The 16,436-nt window shown below is 37.1% G+C and overlaps 1 protein-coding gene across 2 annotated transcripts in view; it reads left to right on the forward strand.

Annotated features, from left to right (window-relative positions):
• Abcd3 (ATP binding cassette subfamily D member 3) overlaps positions 1 to 16,436 on the forward strand; it is a 60,811-nt gene that overhangs the window by 17,732 nt on the left and 26,643 nt on the right. For both annotated transcript variants that reach the window (XM_048351999.1, XM_048352000.1), the window contains exons 2-4: positions 3,388 to 3,424; positions 9,665 to 9,763; positions 12,950 to 13,038. In XM_048351999.1, coding sequence (XP_048207956.1) covers positions 3,388 to 3,424; positions 9,665 to 9,763; positions 12,950 to 13,038 — 225 coding nt within the window. The remainder of the gene's footprint in view (positions 1 to 3,387; positions 3,425 to 9,664; positions 9,764 to 12,949; positions 13,039 to 16,436) is intronic.

Below are 16,436 nucleotides of genomic sequence, written 5' to 3' on the forward strand. Positions count from 1 at the left end.
TATATTTTATTTTAAAAAGTTGTTTTTGTAGACAGAGTGGAGGTGTGACCCAAGTGGTAGAACATTAGCAATGATCAGAAAAGGCCAAGCAAGAACATAAGGTCCTGAGTAAGCCTCAGTACTGGCAAGAATTTTTAATAAAAGGATTCTCTTTTGTGAAGGCAAAACAAGGCCTGAGTTTTGGTGGGGATAGCCTTGGCATCATGGATACAGAGATGAGTGAAGCAGGCCACCTTCCCCCCACCCCTTGGGCTAAGGATGGGTAGGGGAGGAAGGGCATGTGTACTACACAGCATGTGGAGGGGACACAGATAATGTACAGTGAAGGGAGAGAATGGACAGAGAATGCATTCAAGATGGATCGCCATGTAATTAATTGTCCTGTCAGTTTTGAAACTGAGAATGGAGGCATCATTCATCAGGACAGTAGGCATAAGCCAAGGTCATTCTGAACTGTTAGAGATGGCCACTGTATTCTGTAAGAGGGGCTGAGTTGTAAAGACAAGTGGGAATTAGTAAGCAGGATGACTGAGGGAGAATATTTATGCAGAAGCAGGTAGTGTGTACAGACATGGTGGAGTGTATAGTATTAGGCAGAAGCATGTGAAATTGCCATTTTATAAGTGAGAAATGGTCAGACATTTGTAACTGCACCTAGTTCAACCCCATGTATTAAGGTAACTTGAGCACAGTGGGAAAAGAATGAATGGGAAAACAGGGCCAGAGCCAGGTCACGAAGTTTTTGAGGGCTGGTTGTGGGTTTCTTCTTAAAGTGATTATGTGTCTGTTTATTTTTCAGGATTCATGATAGTACTAAATTTTTAATAGCAGTATATTCTCTTGGTCTGAAATTAAAACAAACCATTATGCCTAGTTTTTTTTTTGTTTGTTTAGGTTTTGGTGTTAGTGTTTCACTTGAAGCAAAAGTACTGCAGAAGTTTTTCTTCTTCTTGGTCTATGCCCTAGTACAGTTACAACATTGTAATTATCTCTTCTCTGCTATTGTGTACAATTCCACCATGAATCTTTTGGGCTTGGTGCTTTTTCTGAGGAGGTAGCTAGTTAAGAGAGATCTGGTAACTTTCCCAGATTCCCAATTTTTTAGCTTATTTAGTTTTCTTCTCTCTGCTTGGGGATCAATTTCAGAAAACCCTAATCTTATGTAAAATTATCCAGTTCATTCAGACTGTTAAAGAAAAGTCTTTAAAAAATTTTGTTTGTTCCTAACTTATTTTTATCAAGTATTTCTGTATTCTTTCTTTTAAAATTCAATCATCAGATGCTTTATTTTCCAGACAGCCAGCTCTTGGATTTTTATTGATTAATGTCAACAATTTTTTCCCTAGACACTTGTGTTTAGTAAAAGGCCTTATAGATAAAAGCCTTATGAAATGTGACCAAGAACATCAATCCCTTTATAGAGGCCTTGATGCCTGGGTCTGAGGAATGTAAACAAGAGGCAGTCCTCCTTGAGTCTGCCTAAGCTGCAGACTCTGCCCAGGGGCTGCAGACTTCCCAGGGGCTGCATTGCATGTTTTTGGAATCTGAGCAAAGCTGAGATATGAAGACCTGGACATTTCAGTCCAATTGAGAGTACTCTGAAGGACAGTACTTGCTAAAGTTAGAGCTTCTGCCTGGTTGGCTGGAGTTTTGTTGGGCCTGTGTTACAGTTTGAGTTCTGCCCAAACTTGTTCTCAGTGCCTTCCATTCATTGGTTTTGATTTCTGGCAAGCATTTTGCATCCCAGCTGTGTCATCTCTTCAAATTTAGCCAAACAAATCTGTGGTAACTTCTGATTTCATGGAACTAGTTTACTGGAAATAAGCACAAGTAAAAAGTAAAAAAGAAAATGTGATTAGTAGAAGCACAGGGTACCCTGGTGTAGTATGTTATGGAAAAGACTTAAGCCTGATTAATGATATTGTTAAGGAGGCATCAGGGTTGGGCAGAGCATGAAACTTGGGCTACTTTTTCCAGGCTAGCTTCCTCATTTGTGGTAGAGAAGTGTGTGTGTGTGTGTGTGTGTGTGTGTGTGTGTGTGTGTGTGTGTATCAGAGTACTACTCTAGGATTCCTTGGGTGGAGATTGCTAGCAGTAAGAGAGGTCCCAGTGCACAGACTGTTATCTTGATTATATTGAGAAGTGGCTAGATTAGTACAGTGAACCTTTGTGTGTAGGTATGAGTGCATTTCCAGTGACAATAAATTAAGTGGGAATGACCTGCCCTAGTTAGGCATGTGTGCATTGTGAGCAGCACCATCTAATATGCTGGGTGCCTGGATGGAGTAAGAGGGAAAAGAGGAAGCATGCTTTCTTTTTCCTGGTCACCAAAAGGTGAGCTGCTCTTGATTCTGCCATGATGGCTTGAAACTGGGAACCTAGATAATAAATATTTTCTCCCTTAAGGTGTTCACCCCCCACCCTACCCCCATAATTGACACAGTAATGAAAAGTCTCACCAACATATCTAGCTTTCAGTTTGCTAATGTCACATTGGCCAAAACAGTTCATGTGGCCAAGATTTGATTCATGAATGGAGAAATAGCTGGCTTCAATGCTCATACCTGTTAGCTACTTTGGTTGCTGAGATAGATTCAGAGGATCCAAGCTTGAAGCCAACTCAGGCAGGAAAGTGCGAAATTCCATCTCCAAAATAAGTAGCAAAAAGCAAGGTTGGAGGTGTATGGCTCAAGTGTTAGAGGGGCAGCTGAACAAGCCAGCCAAGTGAATGTGAGATCCTGAGTTCAAAACCCACAATCACACCCCCACTCCTCCCACAAAAAGTAGAAATATACTTTCACATGGGAGGATTTATAAAGTGTTTGTATGTATATACATGTTTTATAAAAATTACCGAATGTAGTACTATGTAGTGGTAGTTGACATTTGCTGATCACTCTTTATAAATAATATTTAATAGATAAATATTATGCCTGATGTGAAAATTAGAAATCTAAAATATGGAAGTTGTTAAGCACCCTGGATTTTCAGATTCAGGATATTCAATGGATAAATTATATGCAAATATTTCAAAAAGTGAAAACTCTAAAATCGGAAGCACCTGTGGCCCTCAGCATTTAAGGAAGGGCATACTCAACTTGTGCAGAAACAGTTGGAAGACCAGAGGCATGGCTCAGGTGGTAGAACACTTACTTAGCATGTATGAGGTCCTGGGTTCAATCCCTAGCACATTAAATAAAAAAGACAATAAAGAAAAGTAAAAAGCAACTGGACTATTCTATTAAATGGATTTTTGTTTCAGTAGAGATATAAAAGTGACATTCATTTTGAGAATTTGGTATATTCTTCTGACATCTTAGAATAATTTTAATGACAGTAAGAGTTTGCAAATGAAGTAAAGCTTTCTCTTTTTCCTTTATTCTGCAGTAAGAAAAGTGGAAAACCACCATTGCAGAACAATGAGGTAAAAATTTTAAATTATCTACTTCTTGAGATTGTATTTTGTCATATAGTTTTGAATTGCAACAAGTTACAGAATTTTAATATTAGAAAGGAACTTAGAAGTATCACTCTGTCTACTACATAATATAATTGTTTCTGGAGTATAGTCCTGGTATGTGTTCTCTAGCATTTACTTGAATCTGTTCATTTAATGGAGAATAGCCTTCTTTTTTTTTTTGCCAATCCTGGGACTTGAACTCAGGGCCTGAGCACTATCCCTGGCTTCTTTTTTGCTCAAGGCTAGCACTCTACCACTTGAGCCACAGCGCCACTTCTGGCTTTTTCTATCTATGTGGTGCTGAGGAGTCAAACCCAGGGAAGGCTTCATGCATGCTAGGCAAGCACTCTACCGCTAAGCCACATTCTTAGCTCCCAAAGCTATTACTCTTAATATCCTGTTTTTAAAATTTTATTTCAGGCTGTGGTTTATTCAGCTATGACTACATATAACTAGCAAACTCTGTTTTTTTCTTTTTGTGGTTCTGGGGTTTGAATTCAAGGCTTTGTATTTGATAGGCAGATGCTCTGCCACCATCCCTTTTTGTTTCATTATCTTTCAGATAGGGCTTTGTGCTTTTGCCTGAGCTGTGATTTCCCCTAATTTCTACCTTCCAAGTGGCTGGGAATTATAGCTATTAGCCACTATACCCAGCCATTTAAACCTGGTTCCTGTTTCACCATTTAAGCCAACTTTTCTATAAGAAAGATGAAAATTCTGTGTGTGTGTGTGTGTGTGTGTGTGTGTGTGTGCGTGTGTGTGCGCGCGCCAGTTTTGGGGCATGGACTCAGGGCCTGAGCACTGTCCCTGGCTTCTTTTTGCTCAAGGTTAGCACTCTGCCACTTGAGCCACAGCGCCACCTCTGGCCGCTTTCTATATATGTGGTTCTGAGGAATCGAACCCAGGGCTTCATGCATGCTAGGCAAGCACTCTTGCCACTAGGCCCAGCCCAAGATGAAAATTCTTGTGTAATTTATTAATTCACTTTTTAAATCAATCTCAAAAATATTTATTGACCTGTCTTATATGCCTGACATTATTTGTGGCTCACAACATATGGCAATAATAAAAGTTATGAAGCCTTGTCTCTTTACATGTCAGCTAATATACCAGAATAGTATCTTTAACAAAGGGAAAAATCAGAGCAGTGTAATATGGCTTATTTTTAGTAAATTTAAGCTGGCTTTCAGCCACTAATGTCTCTTTAAATCTTCCTCATTCCTCCGTATTATTGTATAGTCTTTTAATATCCTGAAGATTGTTGTCAAAATTTTCATTCTTTAGTTTCTCAGTGTTTAAAAAAATGGGACAAGATAAGTGTAAGTCCAGTATGTCTCTGACATATCTGTCACTCACATCTCATATCTCTCATGTAAACTATCTTAGTTGCTACATGTCTTGAAGTTCCAGGACAGCTAGATACATCTCATTTATCTTGTATTCTTTCCTATTTTTCTGTAGAATTTTGTTTCAGCATATACTTATTTTCAGGTTGTTTAGTTTGAACATGATTATTTTAGGTTAGATTATATGATTGCCAGTAAAAAGCATATAAGCCATATCTTAGCTCTAAGCTTGTGAAGTTGTTAGGAAGTACGCGTATACACACTAAAAGGAAAGGTGGTAGGATATACGCCAGAGATTAACAGCTGTTGTCTCCAGATGGTAGGGGTAGATTTTTAAATTTTTGCTTCTCTGAATTGTAAAATTTTTCTACAGTGAATGTATTACCTGTAAGAGGAAGCATCATAAAAACAATTCTTAGGGGCTGGGAATGTGGCTTAGTGGTAGAGTGCATGCCTACTACACATGAAGCCCTGGGTTTGATTCCTCAGCACCACATAAACAGAAAAGCCGGAAGTGGTGCTGTGGCTCAAGAGAACTGGCCAAAAAACCCAAACCAAAACAACCCCTCTCTCCAACCCCAAAAAACAATTCTTTTTCTTTTTCTTTTTTTTTTTTTTGGCCAGTCCTGGGGCTTGGACTCAGGGCCTGAGCACTGTCCCTGGCTTCTTTTTGCTCAAGGCTAGCACTCTGCCACTTGAGCCACAGCGCCCCTTCTGGCCATTTTCTGTATATGTGGTGCTGGGGAATTGAACCCAGGGCCTCATGTATATGAGGCAAGCACTCTTGCCACTAAGCCATATCCCCAGCCCACAATTCTTTTTCTAATCTTTTTTTTTTGTAATCATAATCTTTGGGGTAGGATACTGTGAGACAATCTTGTAAGATATAAGATTTGAGGAACAACAAAGGAGTTAGAAAATAGTAGAGAGATAGTCTGACTTTAAAAATACTTCATTTACTTTGCTATAATACATATTATTAAACAAGTTAAAGCAAAAGTTAGCACTCTGCTCATTGTGGTATTTAGTATTCCTCTGTGTCATTATATATTTGGGGTATGTGGGTATGTATATATGTGTATATATATATCCATAAGTAATATAGATAGAATTATTGTACATATTTAGAAGTTTCATAAATTCACTATAAAATGATTTATATGTCTCATTCTATATATTTTCATTATACAATGACTTTTAGCTCCATTCATGTTGATAGTTGGAAATCTCAACATTTATTTATTTATTTGTTTTGGTACTGGTACTGGGACTTACACTCAAGGCCTTCGTTGGCTTTCTTGCTTATGGCTGGTGCTCTACCACTTGAGCCATGTCTCTAGTCTGACATTTGCTGCTTAGTTGATGATGGAATCTCTCTGGACTTTTCTGATTCAGCTGACTTTGAACCATAATATTACAGGACTCAGTGTCCTAAGTAATTAGGATTATAGGCAGGAACCACATGTGCCATCAATTTTGAGTAGGATTTTTATGTGTAGCCCAGAATGGCCTCAAACTCACTACACATCCTAGATTGGCCTTGAACTTGTGATATTCCTTCCTGAATCTCCACAGTGTTGAGATGCCTTGTATATGCCACCACACTTAGCATGAGATGTAGTTAATTTATAGTATAGTTTTCTGTTGTATGAATATGAGCTATTTCCTATTTTATACCTGTACATAACTTTCAATGAATAAATATACCATAATTAATGTAATAATTATGTACATTTAGGTTGTTTAAAATTTTATGGTATTATAAATTGTAATTATTTCCCATTTATATAACTGAGCATACAGGAATATGTGGAGGATAGATTCCAAAAAAGTAAATCTGCTGGATTATTTTTATGTTTTATAGTCAGTATACATTTTCCATTCTAATAAATGATACATAATAGTATCAATTTATACATTCCTGATGAATATACATGAATATATATTGTCAGCACCACATGGCCTTTTATTTATTTACTTTAAATATTTCCTTTTAAATCCCAACTCATCCCAGTTTTCTAAGTGAGTTAACATATGATAGCGACTTCTCATTGATCCTTGTCATTGTTTCTCCTGAAAATTACTTTTATTTTTCTGGTTTGTTATTTATTACTTTAATTTCTTAAATGGCCTTTAGTAGATTTTTCTTTTTTTTTTTCCCTTTTCTATCATTTTCCTGTTAAACTTATGTGAGCAAAGTGTTTAAATGATGATTTCTTAAATCTCAGAAGTGGGCTGTGGTGCAGCTCCATGGTAGAGTGCTTGCCTAGCATGCACAAGGTCCTGTGTTCAATTCCTAGCATTAGAAAAGAAGAGCTCTAAAGTTTAGACATTGGAATAGTACCTTGGATCATGCACCTATTAACAAGATGCTGTCAGGCTTCCTTTCTCAGTGTATAGGCTCCCCCTCCCCCCTGAACAGTTTTTTTTTTTTTTTTTTTTGCCAGTCGTGGGCCTTGGACTCAGGGCCTGAGCACTGTCCCTGGCTTCTTTTTGCTCAAGGCTAGCACTCTGCCACTTGAGCCACAGCGCCACTTCTGGCCATTTTCTGTATACGTGGTGCTGGGGGAATCGAACCTAGGGCTTCATGTATGGGAGGCAAGCTCTCTTGCCACTAGGCCATATCCCCAGCCCCCCCCTGAACAGTTTTGAACTATACACAGTGCCTATTTATTAGGAGTCTTAGATAATGCATTTAGCACAGTGTCTGACATACTGAAAGTAGTTTATTTAATTCAGTTCATCAAGTTAGATAGTAACTTAATTAAAACACATTTACACTAAAGTTGGTCTAGTATTATTTGGTCTATCATTTGTTAAGAGCTACAATAGTGTTGGGCATACTACTGGTTCATGCCTTTAATCCCAGCTACTCAGGAGGCTGAGATCTGAGGATGGTGGTGTGAAGTCAGCCCAAGTAGGAAAGTCTGTGAGACTCTTACCTCGAGTTAGCCATCAAAAAGCCAGAAACAGAGCTGTGATTCAAGTAGTAGAGTGCTAGCCTTGAGCACAAAAGCTCAGGGACAGCTAGCTCCCAGATCCTGAGTTGAAGCCACAGAATGGGGCTGGAGGTAGGGGTGGGGAGCACAGTAGTTAACCAAGTAAGTGAGCTATGCTTATAAGGATCTGGAAAGGATGAGACATGAGATGGAGTTCTGGCCTGTCTTGCCTTTTCCAGGAAGTTTCTCTTGCTTGTTTTCCCTACTGTAAGAATAATGAAGTAAATACTGTAGACCATTGGTATGAGCAGATATATGATTCAAAGGAACCACCAGTGAGAAAAAACTGAATGGTAGGATGCTTTGAGTTTAGCACTCTACTGTGAATACTTCATTCATTTTTCCCATAATGCTGACACCTTCAGCTAATGACATGCTACCTTTTAACAGATCTTAAGTTTTCGCTCCATCACTTAAACACATTCATGTTTACCTACTCTTTGGAAGGCATATTTTCACAGAATTAATGATAGGGAAATATTCACCAGATCAGTGCTTTAAACAACTGATAATATTGGACTGCTCATGAGTTTCTGTCCATCAGCTGAGCTGCATAATGTGCATCTGGATATTTACATTCTTTGTTTTTGAAATTCCATTTGATATTTTAAAAATGTGCTATTGTTTTGACTATGCTTAGTTAAAAGTGCATGTAATAAATTCATAAACAAGGTGAGTTTAACCCCGGGTTCTTATGCTACTTCTTCCTTATGTTTGCAAATTATTTGGTACTTAAGTTTTCATGGGCCCATTGAGAACAAAGCGATTTCTAAGGACTATGAAGTTATCTTAAGTCATTATTCTTCACTTACACAAACTTTACTATGGCCTTGAGGCTCTATCCTTCTGTCATTCTTGTTCCTTGGCTGTAGCATCTTGCTCAGTGTGTGCTGTAGTTCTGTCACTAGTACTGAGTTTTTGTTCTTGGTGTTTCCTGTGTTTCACTCCCCTGCCCCTTTTCTCCTTCCAAATAAGCATGTGGCTTCACTATGTCTCACCTTAAATGTCAGGATCGTTAGGGTTATCTTGTTCTAGTCATTTTATTTCTTAAGACTTATTTATTTACTTTTATCTGTGTTTCTCTGCTAGAATGAGAACTACATGAGATAAGGAACCTTGTCTGTCTTTAAATTTATCAGGAAGAGATAGTGAATTGGCATATTGCATATTGGAAATGTTGGCTTTAGTTTTTCATGTTGCATCAGGGTTTGAATTTATAGCATTCCATGATTTCCCTGGGCTTGTTTTTATCCCAACAAGTTTATTGCCACTTGAATTATGTCTTCAGTCTAGCTTCTTTGCTGGTTAATTGGAGATAAGAGTCTCCTGGACTTTGCTGTCAAGGCTGGCTTTGAACCTCCATCCTCAGGTGTCAGCCTCTTGTGTGAGCCATTAGCACCTGACTACATATTAGAAGTGTTAAATGATAAAACTAGGTATGTAGAAGTTTTCTGTAATTAATCAGAGACCATCCCGTTCAGGATTAGAAAAGAACACGTCTTCTATTAATCAAGAAGTGGATAATCATTTTTTTTTAAAGAATCAATACGTCTTTGTTCTTTGACCTCCTTCACTACTGTACCTTTTTTGTAACTGCATCCAGACTGTTATTCTTCCTTCAAACACGCCTTCATTTTGCTATTTTATACTTTGTCCATTACTCCTGGATGTTTACGTCTCACCACTTTACTCGGTGTTTGAATATGAAAAGCAGCATATGTGTGCTTTCTAAATGCAGCATCCATCTTAATGGTTGCCTATGTACTGACTTGCACTAAATATGGTTCTTCAGTCTTAATTGTTGTGCATTTGTTACAGCTATCTTAAAAGGCCTTTTTTTCTTCCTTTTCCAAATATAGAAAGAAGGAAGAAAAGAGCGAGCTGTGGTGGACAGGGTGTTTTTATCAAGACTGTCACAGATTCTGAAAATCATGGTCCCTAGGACATTTTGTAAAGAGGTAAGTCTTATAAGATTATAACATTAAATGTGTTCAGCATTTCGGGGGCTGGGAATGTGACTTAGTGGTAGAATGCTTGCCTTGCACGCATGAAGCCCTGGGTTCAATTCCTGTGCACCACATAGGCAGAAAAAAGCCAGAAGTGGAGCTGTGGCTCAAGTGGTAGAGTGCTAGCCTTGAGCAAAAGGAAGCCAGGGACAGTGCTCAGGTCCTGAGTCTAAGCCTGTCCCCCCCACAAAAAAAAAGTTCAGCATTTCAAGATTCATGAAATCAGAACAGTAATAAATTTATCTCTGAATTATCATTTGTCATGCAAGTACTCTTAATCAATGTCGATTTTTAAAGCTATCTTTTGAGATATCATTTCCTTGTATTTTCTGTGGCATACTAGTATATTGTACTGCAGCTACCTTAAGTGCTATTGTCTTATTATAATTAGCACTGTCAAAAACAAGATGCAATTTTCAAAGACAAAGCTTTTGTTACATTGAGAAATCAGTAATATGGGATACGTTTGAGAATTGCTTCTTTTTAGTTGACTAAATACATTTATATGTATTTTTAGATCAAATAGTTTCTGAATTCTGTATTTTTAGAAAGTGAGCTGATGCTTTTTGTCATTATTTCAAAAAGATTTTAATGGTTAATAGTGCTATACTTACCGCCTTTCCTTACCTCAGCATTCTCTCATTCTATAACCAGATGTATCATGCCTCCAATTCTTCTCCTGTCTCATCCTCTCAATCACTACAGTCTGATTTCTCCTCCTATTTTTTTTTCCTGGATGTTACAGTGATCTTTAATTAGGTATACTCCTAAGACCTCATTTTAAAAGCTTTCTTTTTTTTCTGCCCAATTTATTTCTGAACACAATGCTTCCCTTCCCGTTGTTAAAATTTTAAGAAGTATTGGTTCATAGCAGCAGTGAAGACAAGGATACAGTGCACAGCAAGCACTGCAGCTCCTGGGAGGAATTGCCTCTTCCCTCTCCTCAGCCCAGCCCTTGCTCTGTGCTCTGGGTCTCCATTCATTTACAGTGACATCCTCTTGTCTCTGACATCCTGCCTCTCTGCCCCCAAACAGTGTGTTTAATAAACAACTTCAACATTGCCTTATCTTTTTTATGAAGGCTTCATTACTTTTTAGGTATAACTAATGGTTAATTATTAATTCTACAGCCCACCTGGTTTGGAAGAACCCTTATTTAAAATACAAACTTTTCTGGGAAGAGTGATCACTCCTCTAATCCGTTACCAGATCAATGCTCATTTTTTAAGGATGGAGGATTTGCTACATGTAAAATGAATGAGTCATGGACAAGACCTCAGGAGTGAGAAGCTTATTTTGCAGCTTATTTTCCAGTTTTGTTTGGCTCTAGCCATGCCACAGAGTAATTTTAGGTACTGGGTTTCTTTTTTTTTTTAGGTTGAAAATTTACCCATCCTCACTCAAACTCCAGTTCAAGAGAGCAAAATAAAATTAAACTCCCTTAGAAATCACCGAAGATAGGAGGTAGAGTTAGAGAAATGAAAACGCTGCATGTGACTGTTTGGACGTTCTCACATATTAAAGCTGAGGGATGGACTACCTACATCATATAACCCTAGTTTCTATTGCACAAACACATTAGTAAGGAAATAGTGGTGGTCCTAAGAACATTGTTTTTATGATAACATTTTAGAATGAGAAAAAAGTAAACATTTGTCTGTTACCTCTATACCTCAGTGATTAATCTTGGATTGAGGTATTTAAGATCTGAATTAAAGGTTGGCATGGCATTCAATTCATGTCTGTGGTTAGTATTCATTTAAGTAAGTAGATTCTTCTGCTGTTGGATGAATACCTAACATACAAATGGTAAGATCAGGTAGGAAAGTAGTATCTTTAACAGCAAACTAGCAAGCCTTGGGGTAGCAGGTACAACACAGACTCTTTGATATCTTCTTATGATTCTATGTAATACTTACATGCTATGGAACTGCCTTGTTTTACTTGAAGTCTATATTTTTAAAAGTTTTGCTTTCTCTAAATAGTATTGGTTTTGTAAAAGTTAAGTAATAGATTCAGTTGTCCCTTATTTCTGTAATTTGGAACATAGTATCCATCTAAGAAGTTCTGCCTTCCATGCCCCAAAGCTCTTTGCTCTGATTTTTGTCTGTGTTTTGTCTCTAGGTTGTATAAACTCTGCTGGATATGCAATACCAGCCATTCTTTATATAGTTTTAGTTATTTTTCTCCCTGGTAAATCCTCACCCTTTCTTTGCTCTTATTCTTTATTCTTTCCTTTGTTTTACTTTGTCTGTTTAACATATTTAACATATTTGTAAAGCGATAAGTGGCTTTTCCTATTCCAGACCTCGCCATCCCATCATTTATATGAATTATACAAATATGCCTAATTTGCCTTTTGTTTTTCTGTTCACATTCCATTCTTTAAAAAAAAATCCTTAAGTAGTTGTACAAAGGGATTTCAATTTATCTTGATTAATGTCACCCTTTTCATCATTCTCTCTTACCTCTCCCACCCATCCCCTCAATTTATCTAGTTCTGTTTTCACATATGTACTTTGAATATTATAACTTACGTATCAATCTTGCCTAGTGAAGACAGGGACACTATTGGAGATTTTTCTAATAAGTTGAACTAAATTTTCATTTTAACATTTCACTTATGAGCTATTTGTAAGTTATATTTCTGTCTTTGTTTGAAGGTAAATTATTTGACTTGCTTAAGATTTCACCTTTGGGGCTGGGGATATGGCCTAGTGGCAAGAGTGCCTGCCTCATATACATGAGGCCCTGGGTTCGATTCCCCAGCACCACATATACAGAAAATGGCCAGAAGTGGCGCTGTGGCTCAAGTGGCAGAGTGCTAGCCTTGAGCAAAAAGAAGCCAGGGACAGTGCTCAGGCCCTGAGTCCAAGCCTCAGGACTGGCAAAAAAAGAAAAAAAAGATTTCACCTTTGAATTTTGGATAAGAATATTAAATGATCTGTAAAGACTTCTATTATTTATATTTTTTAAGTTCCTTTTAAACTATATTTAAAAATTGACTACAATATAGACAACTATATACTAAGTTACATAAAGTAAAGCTTTGAAATTTGAAACCAAAAATTTTTGCCAAGGTAATATTTGTTCTAACTTTAAAAATGCATTAAATTGACTATATTTGGTTTATTTTAGACAGGATATTTGATACTTATCGCTGTAATGCTGGTATCTAGAACATACTGTGATGTTTGGATGATTCAAAATGGGACACTCATTGAAAGGTATTTGTCTTATATTTAAACATTCTTTCACAGTTTCTTCTTTTATGATTGCATTTTGTTACAATACCTTGTGTAACTTTTTGTCCATGTTTGAGTGTTAGAGTATATTTGTTTCCTCATTTGGGAGGAGAAAATCCTTTTTTTGTATTACTGTGCAAGACCTTCTCAATGTCATACTGCAATTTGTTGTTAAATCAGATTTATTGGCTTTATGATATTAACTATTATTTATACTGAGCCACATGCTGTGCTTGGCTAGTTTCTTGTACAGAATCTTGTTTGCCCTGGTGTTTGTAGATTATAGGTTTTTTTTTGTCAGTCATGGGGCTTGAACTCAGGGTCTGTGCACTGTCCCTGGCTGCTTTTTGCTCAAGTCTAGCACTCTACTACTTGAGCCACACACTGCTTCTGACTTTTTCTATATATGTGGTGCTGAGGAATTGAACCCAGGGCTTCATGTATTCATGTATGTGAAGCAAGCACTCTACCACTGTAGTTCAGCTCAAGCTTTTTGGAAATACTATAAGATCTTGATAACATTGTAACATGGTCAAACACACCAGATAATCAATTTTGTGCCTGCTTTTACCCTCTTCTTGTGTTCCTGTAGTTTCTTGTCTGTCTGATCAGATCAGGTTTAGTTTTACTCTAGACCCACTGAATAGCAGTTATGTTTGAACTGCTTTTATCATTATTTTGGGAACAAATTTCTTTTATCTGTTTTCTGCATTAAATAATCAATTTCCTGGATTGTTTGCTATTACTTTGCCCTAACTTTACATTCTTATTTTGGCAAACTGTGTTTCTGTGAAAAGGAACAAAGAAAGTAAAGTTTTGAGACTTTTCAGATCTGAAACAATCTTGTAATTTCACCATTAACTAATAATTTAGATGTATTTGTGCATTCTAAGTTGGAAGCCATTTTTCACTGGAATTTTGAAGCACCATTGCTATTCCTAGCTCTCAACCTTGGCTGTGGGGAGACTAGGATCATTAGTGGAATTGTAAGAACTGCTAACAAGTATACGATACCAGAAATTCTGGTTTGGTTAGCCATCCCTTTTGGAAACACCCTAAGTGATTTTAGTTTGCTCAGAACGTTAAATAGGGCTGGGAATGTGGCTTAGCGGTAGAGTGCTTGCCTTGTATACATGAAGCTCTGGGTTCGATTCCTCAGCACCACATAAACAGAAGAAGCCAGAAGTGGCACTGTGACTCAAGAGGTAGAGTGCTAGCCTTGAGCAAAAAGAATCCAGGGGCAGTGCTCAGGCCCTGAGTCCAAGCCCCAGGACTGGCAAAAAGAAAAAAAAAAACAAAACACCACCACCACCACAAAAAAACGTTAAATAGTACATTATTGCATAGGTCATATTGAGTATTGGACCTAGCTACATTCTTATGACCCCTTCTTTAGTAGAGATTCTGACTTGCCCTCAAAAAAAATGCTTTAAACATTTAAAAAACTTTACATTGTTGATGTCTTTCCAAGTGTTTGACAGTTTTACTGACCATTGGTAAGAATTTTGTTTTCATCATTAATTGTGCAGGACACTGGGTAGGTTCTTTTCAACCTAAAAATTCATTGTTTTCTTTAAAATCTTTAAAAACAATTCCCTTTTCCCCCCTGGAATCCTTAGTTGATTGTTGAACCTCCTTACTTTTAAATTTCTCTACTATTTTTAGCTGGCAATTCTGTTCTGTTTTCTAGGAATCTTTTTTTAATTATCCATTGAACTTTGATTATAATTTTTTTTACTTCCATCAGCTCTTTTTTGTATGGATATTTGTTTTTATAGGAATTATACTTTCAAGTATGAAATATTTAATATTTGAAGCTATTAATTTTTTTTTAGTGTGGAGCTTTTTTTCTGTCTTCATGGTCCTTTTCATTCATGTTAGAGAATTTTCGCAAGCAATTTGTGATTCTTTATTGCAAATTCATATTTTCAAATGAATGCCTTAAAAATTAGGATTTCTGGGTTGATTGTCTGCTCTCCCTTGAAGGGTATTTGTAAGAGTTGTTTGTATGTGCATGGACACACCTAGTGAGGAGAACTGTGACATTCTAACTAATTAAATGTAAACATAATTGGAATGTTTGCTCATTGCTCCTTTGATAACAACTTTAGGAGAATAAAATATATTGCTAAATTTGGTTTCTATAAACTTCATGCAGAAATAATTTGAGCCCTTTGTATAAATGATGTACAGAATATGTCTTTTAATTTGTGGGACTGGGAATATGGCCTAGTAGTAGAGTGCTTGCCTCACATACATGTAGCCCTGGGTTCGATTCCTCAGCACCATATATATAGAAAAAGCCAGAAGTAGTGCTATGGCTCAAGTAGTAGAGTGCTAGCCTTGAGCAAAAAAAACTAGGGGCAGTGTTCAGGACCTGAGTCAAAGCCCCAGGACTACCAAAAACAAAACAAAACAAAAAACACCATAATTTGTAAAGTTAGGTTTTTTCTTTGATAGTTTTTATCTCTAGTTTTAATTTTATCTTTTCATAAAAGTACTATTGCCTTCCCCCAACTATGTAGCGTTTGTTAATTTCCTTATGGCAAAAATATGCAATTTGTAGCTGCTAGGGATATCATCATCATCTTAGGAACCTGTTTAGAATCACCCACATAATAAAGAACATTCTACAGTAACAAAATGGTTGGAAAATTTGTTAATTATTAAACTTTTCCCATTTTACACTTTTGTAATTCAGAAGAATATTGATTTTTTTCTAAATGAGGGATTTTTCAACATTAATTTTATATATGCTGGCTTTGATTTTTCTCAAGTATTTAAAAACCTGGCCGTAGGGGGTGGGGGAAATGCATCACCTAGAGTAAGTGATACATAACTTAAGTGACAAAAGGATTAATTGACAAGAGGAAGTTACAATGTGGTATAGGCCAATTTGTACTCCTAGGTAGTCTGACAGATACTTAGTTTTAAAATTGTGAAATAAAAATTGCTTTAAATTTTTTCTACAAATTCTCAAAGAAAGATTTTATGAAACATTACTTTAGTATCTTAAACCTTACAGGCAAGTTGTAAAACATTGCCAAAGAACTCCTCATACTCTCTACACCCACACTTGTCGATTATAAAATCATCTTTTTTTTTTTTTGGCCAGTCCTGGGGCTTGGACTCAGGGCCTGAGCACTGTCCCTGGCTTCTTTTTGCTCAAGGCTAGCCTGCCACTTGAGCCACAGCGCCACTTCTGGCCATTTTCTGTATATGTGGTGCTGGGGAATTGAACCCAGGGCCTCATGTATATGAGGCAGGCACTCTTGCCACTAGGCCATATCCCCAGCCCCATAAAATCATCATTTTAAAGTTCATTGTTAGCTTTATCCTAAGTAACTATTATTGAGCCTCTCCTGTATGTGAAGTCTTTG

This window comes from Perognathus longimembris, chromosome 7, assembly GCF_023159225.1.
Source record: "Perognathus longimembris pacificus isolate PPM17 chromosome 7, ASM2315922v1, whole genome shotgun sequence".
Classification (NCBI taxonomy): Eukaryota; Metazoa; Chordata; class Mammalia; order Rodentia; family Heteromyidae; genus Perognathus; species Perognathus longimembris.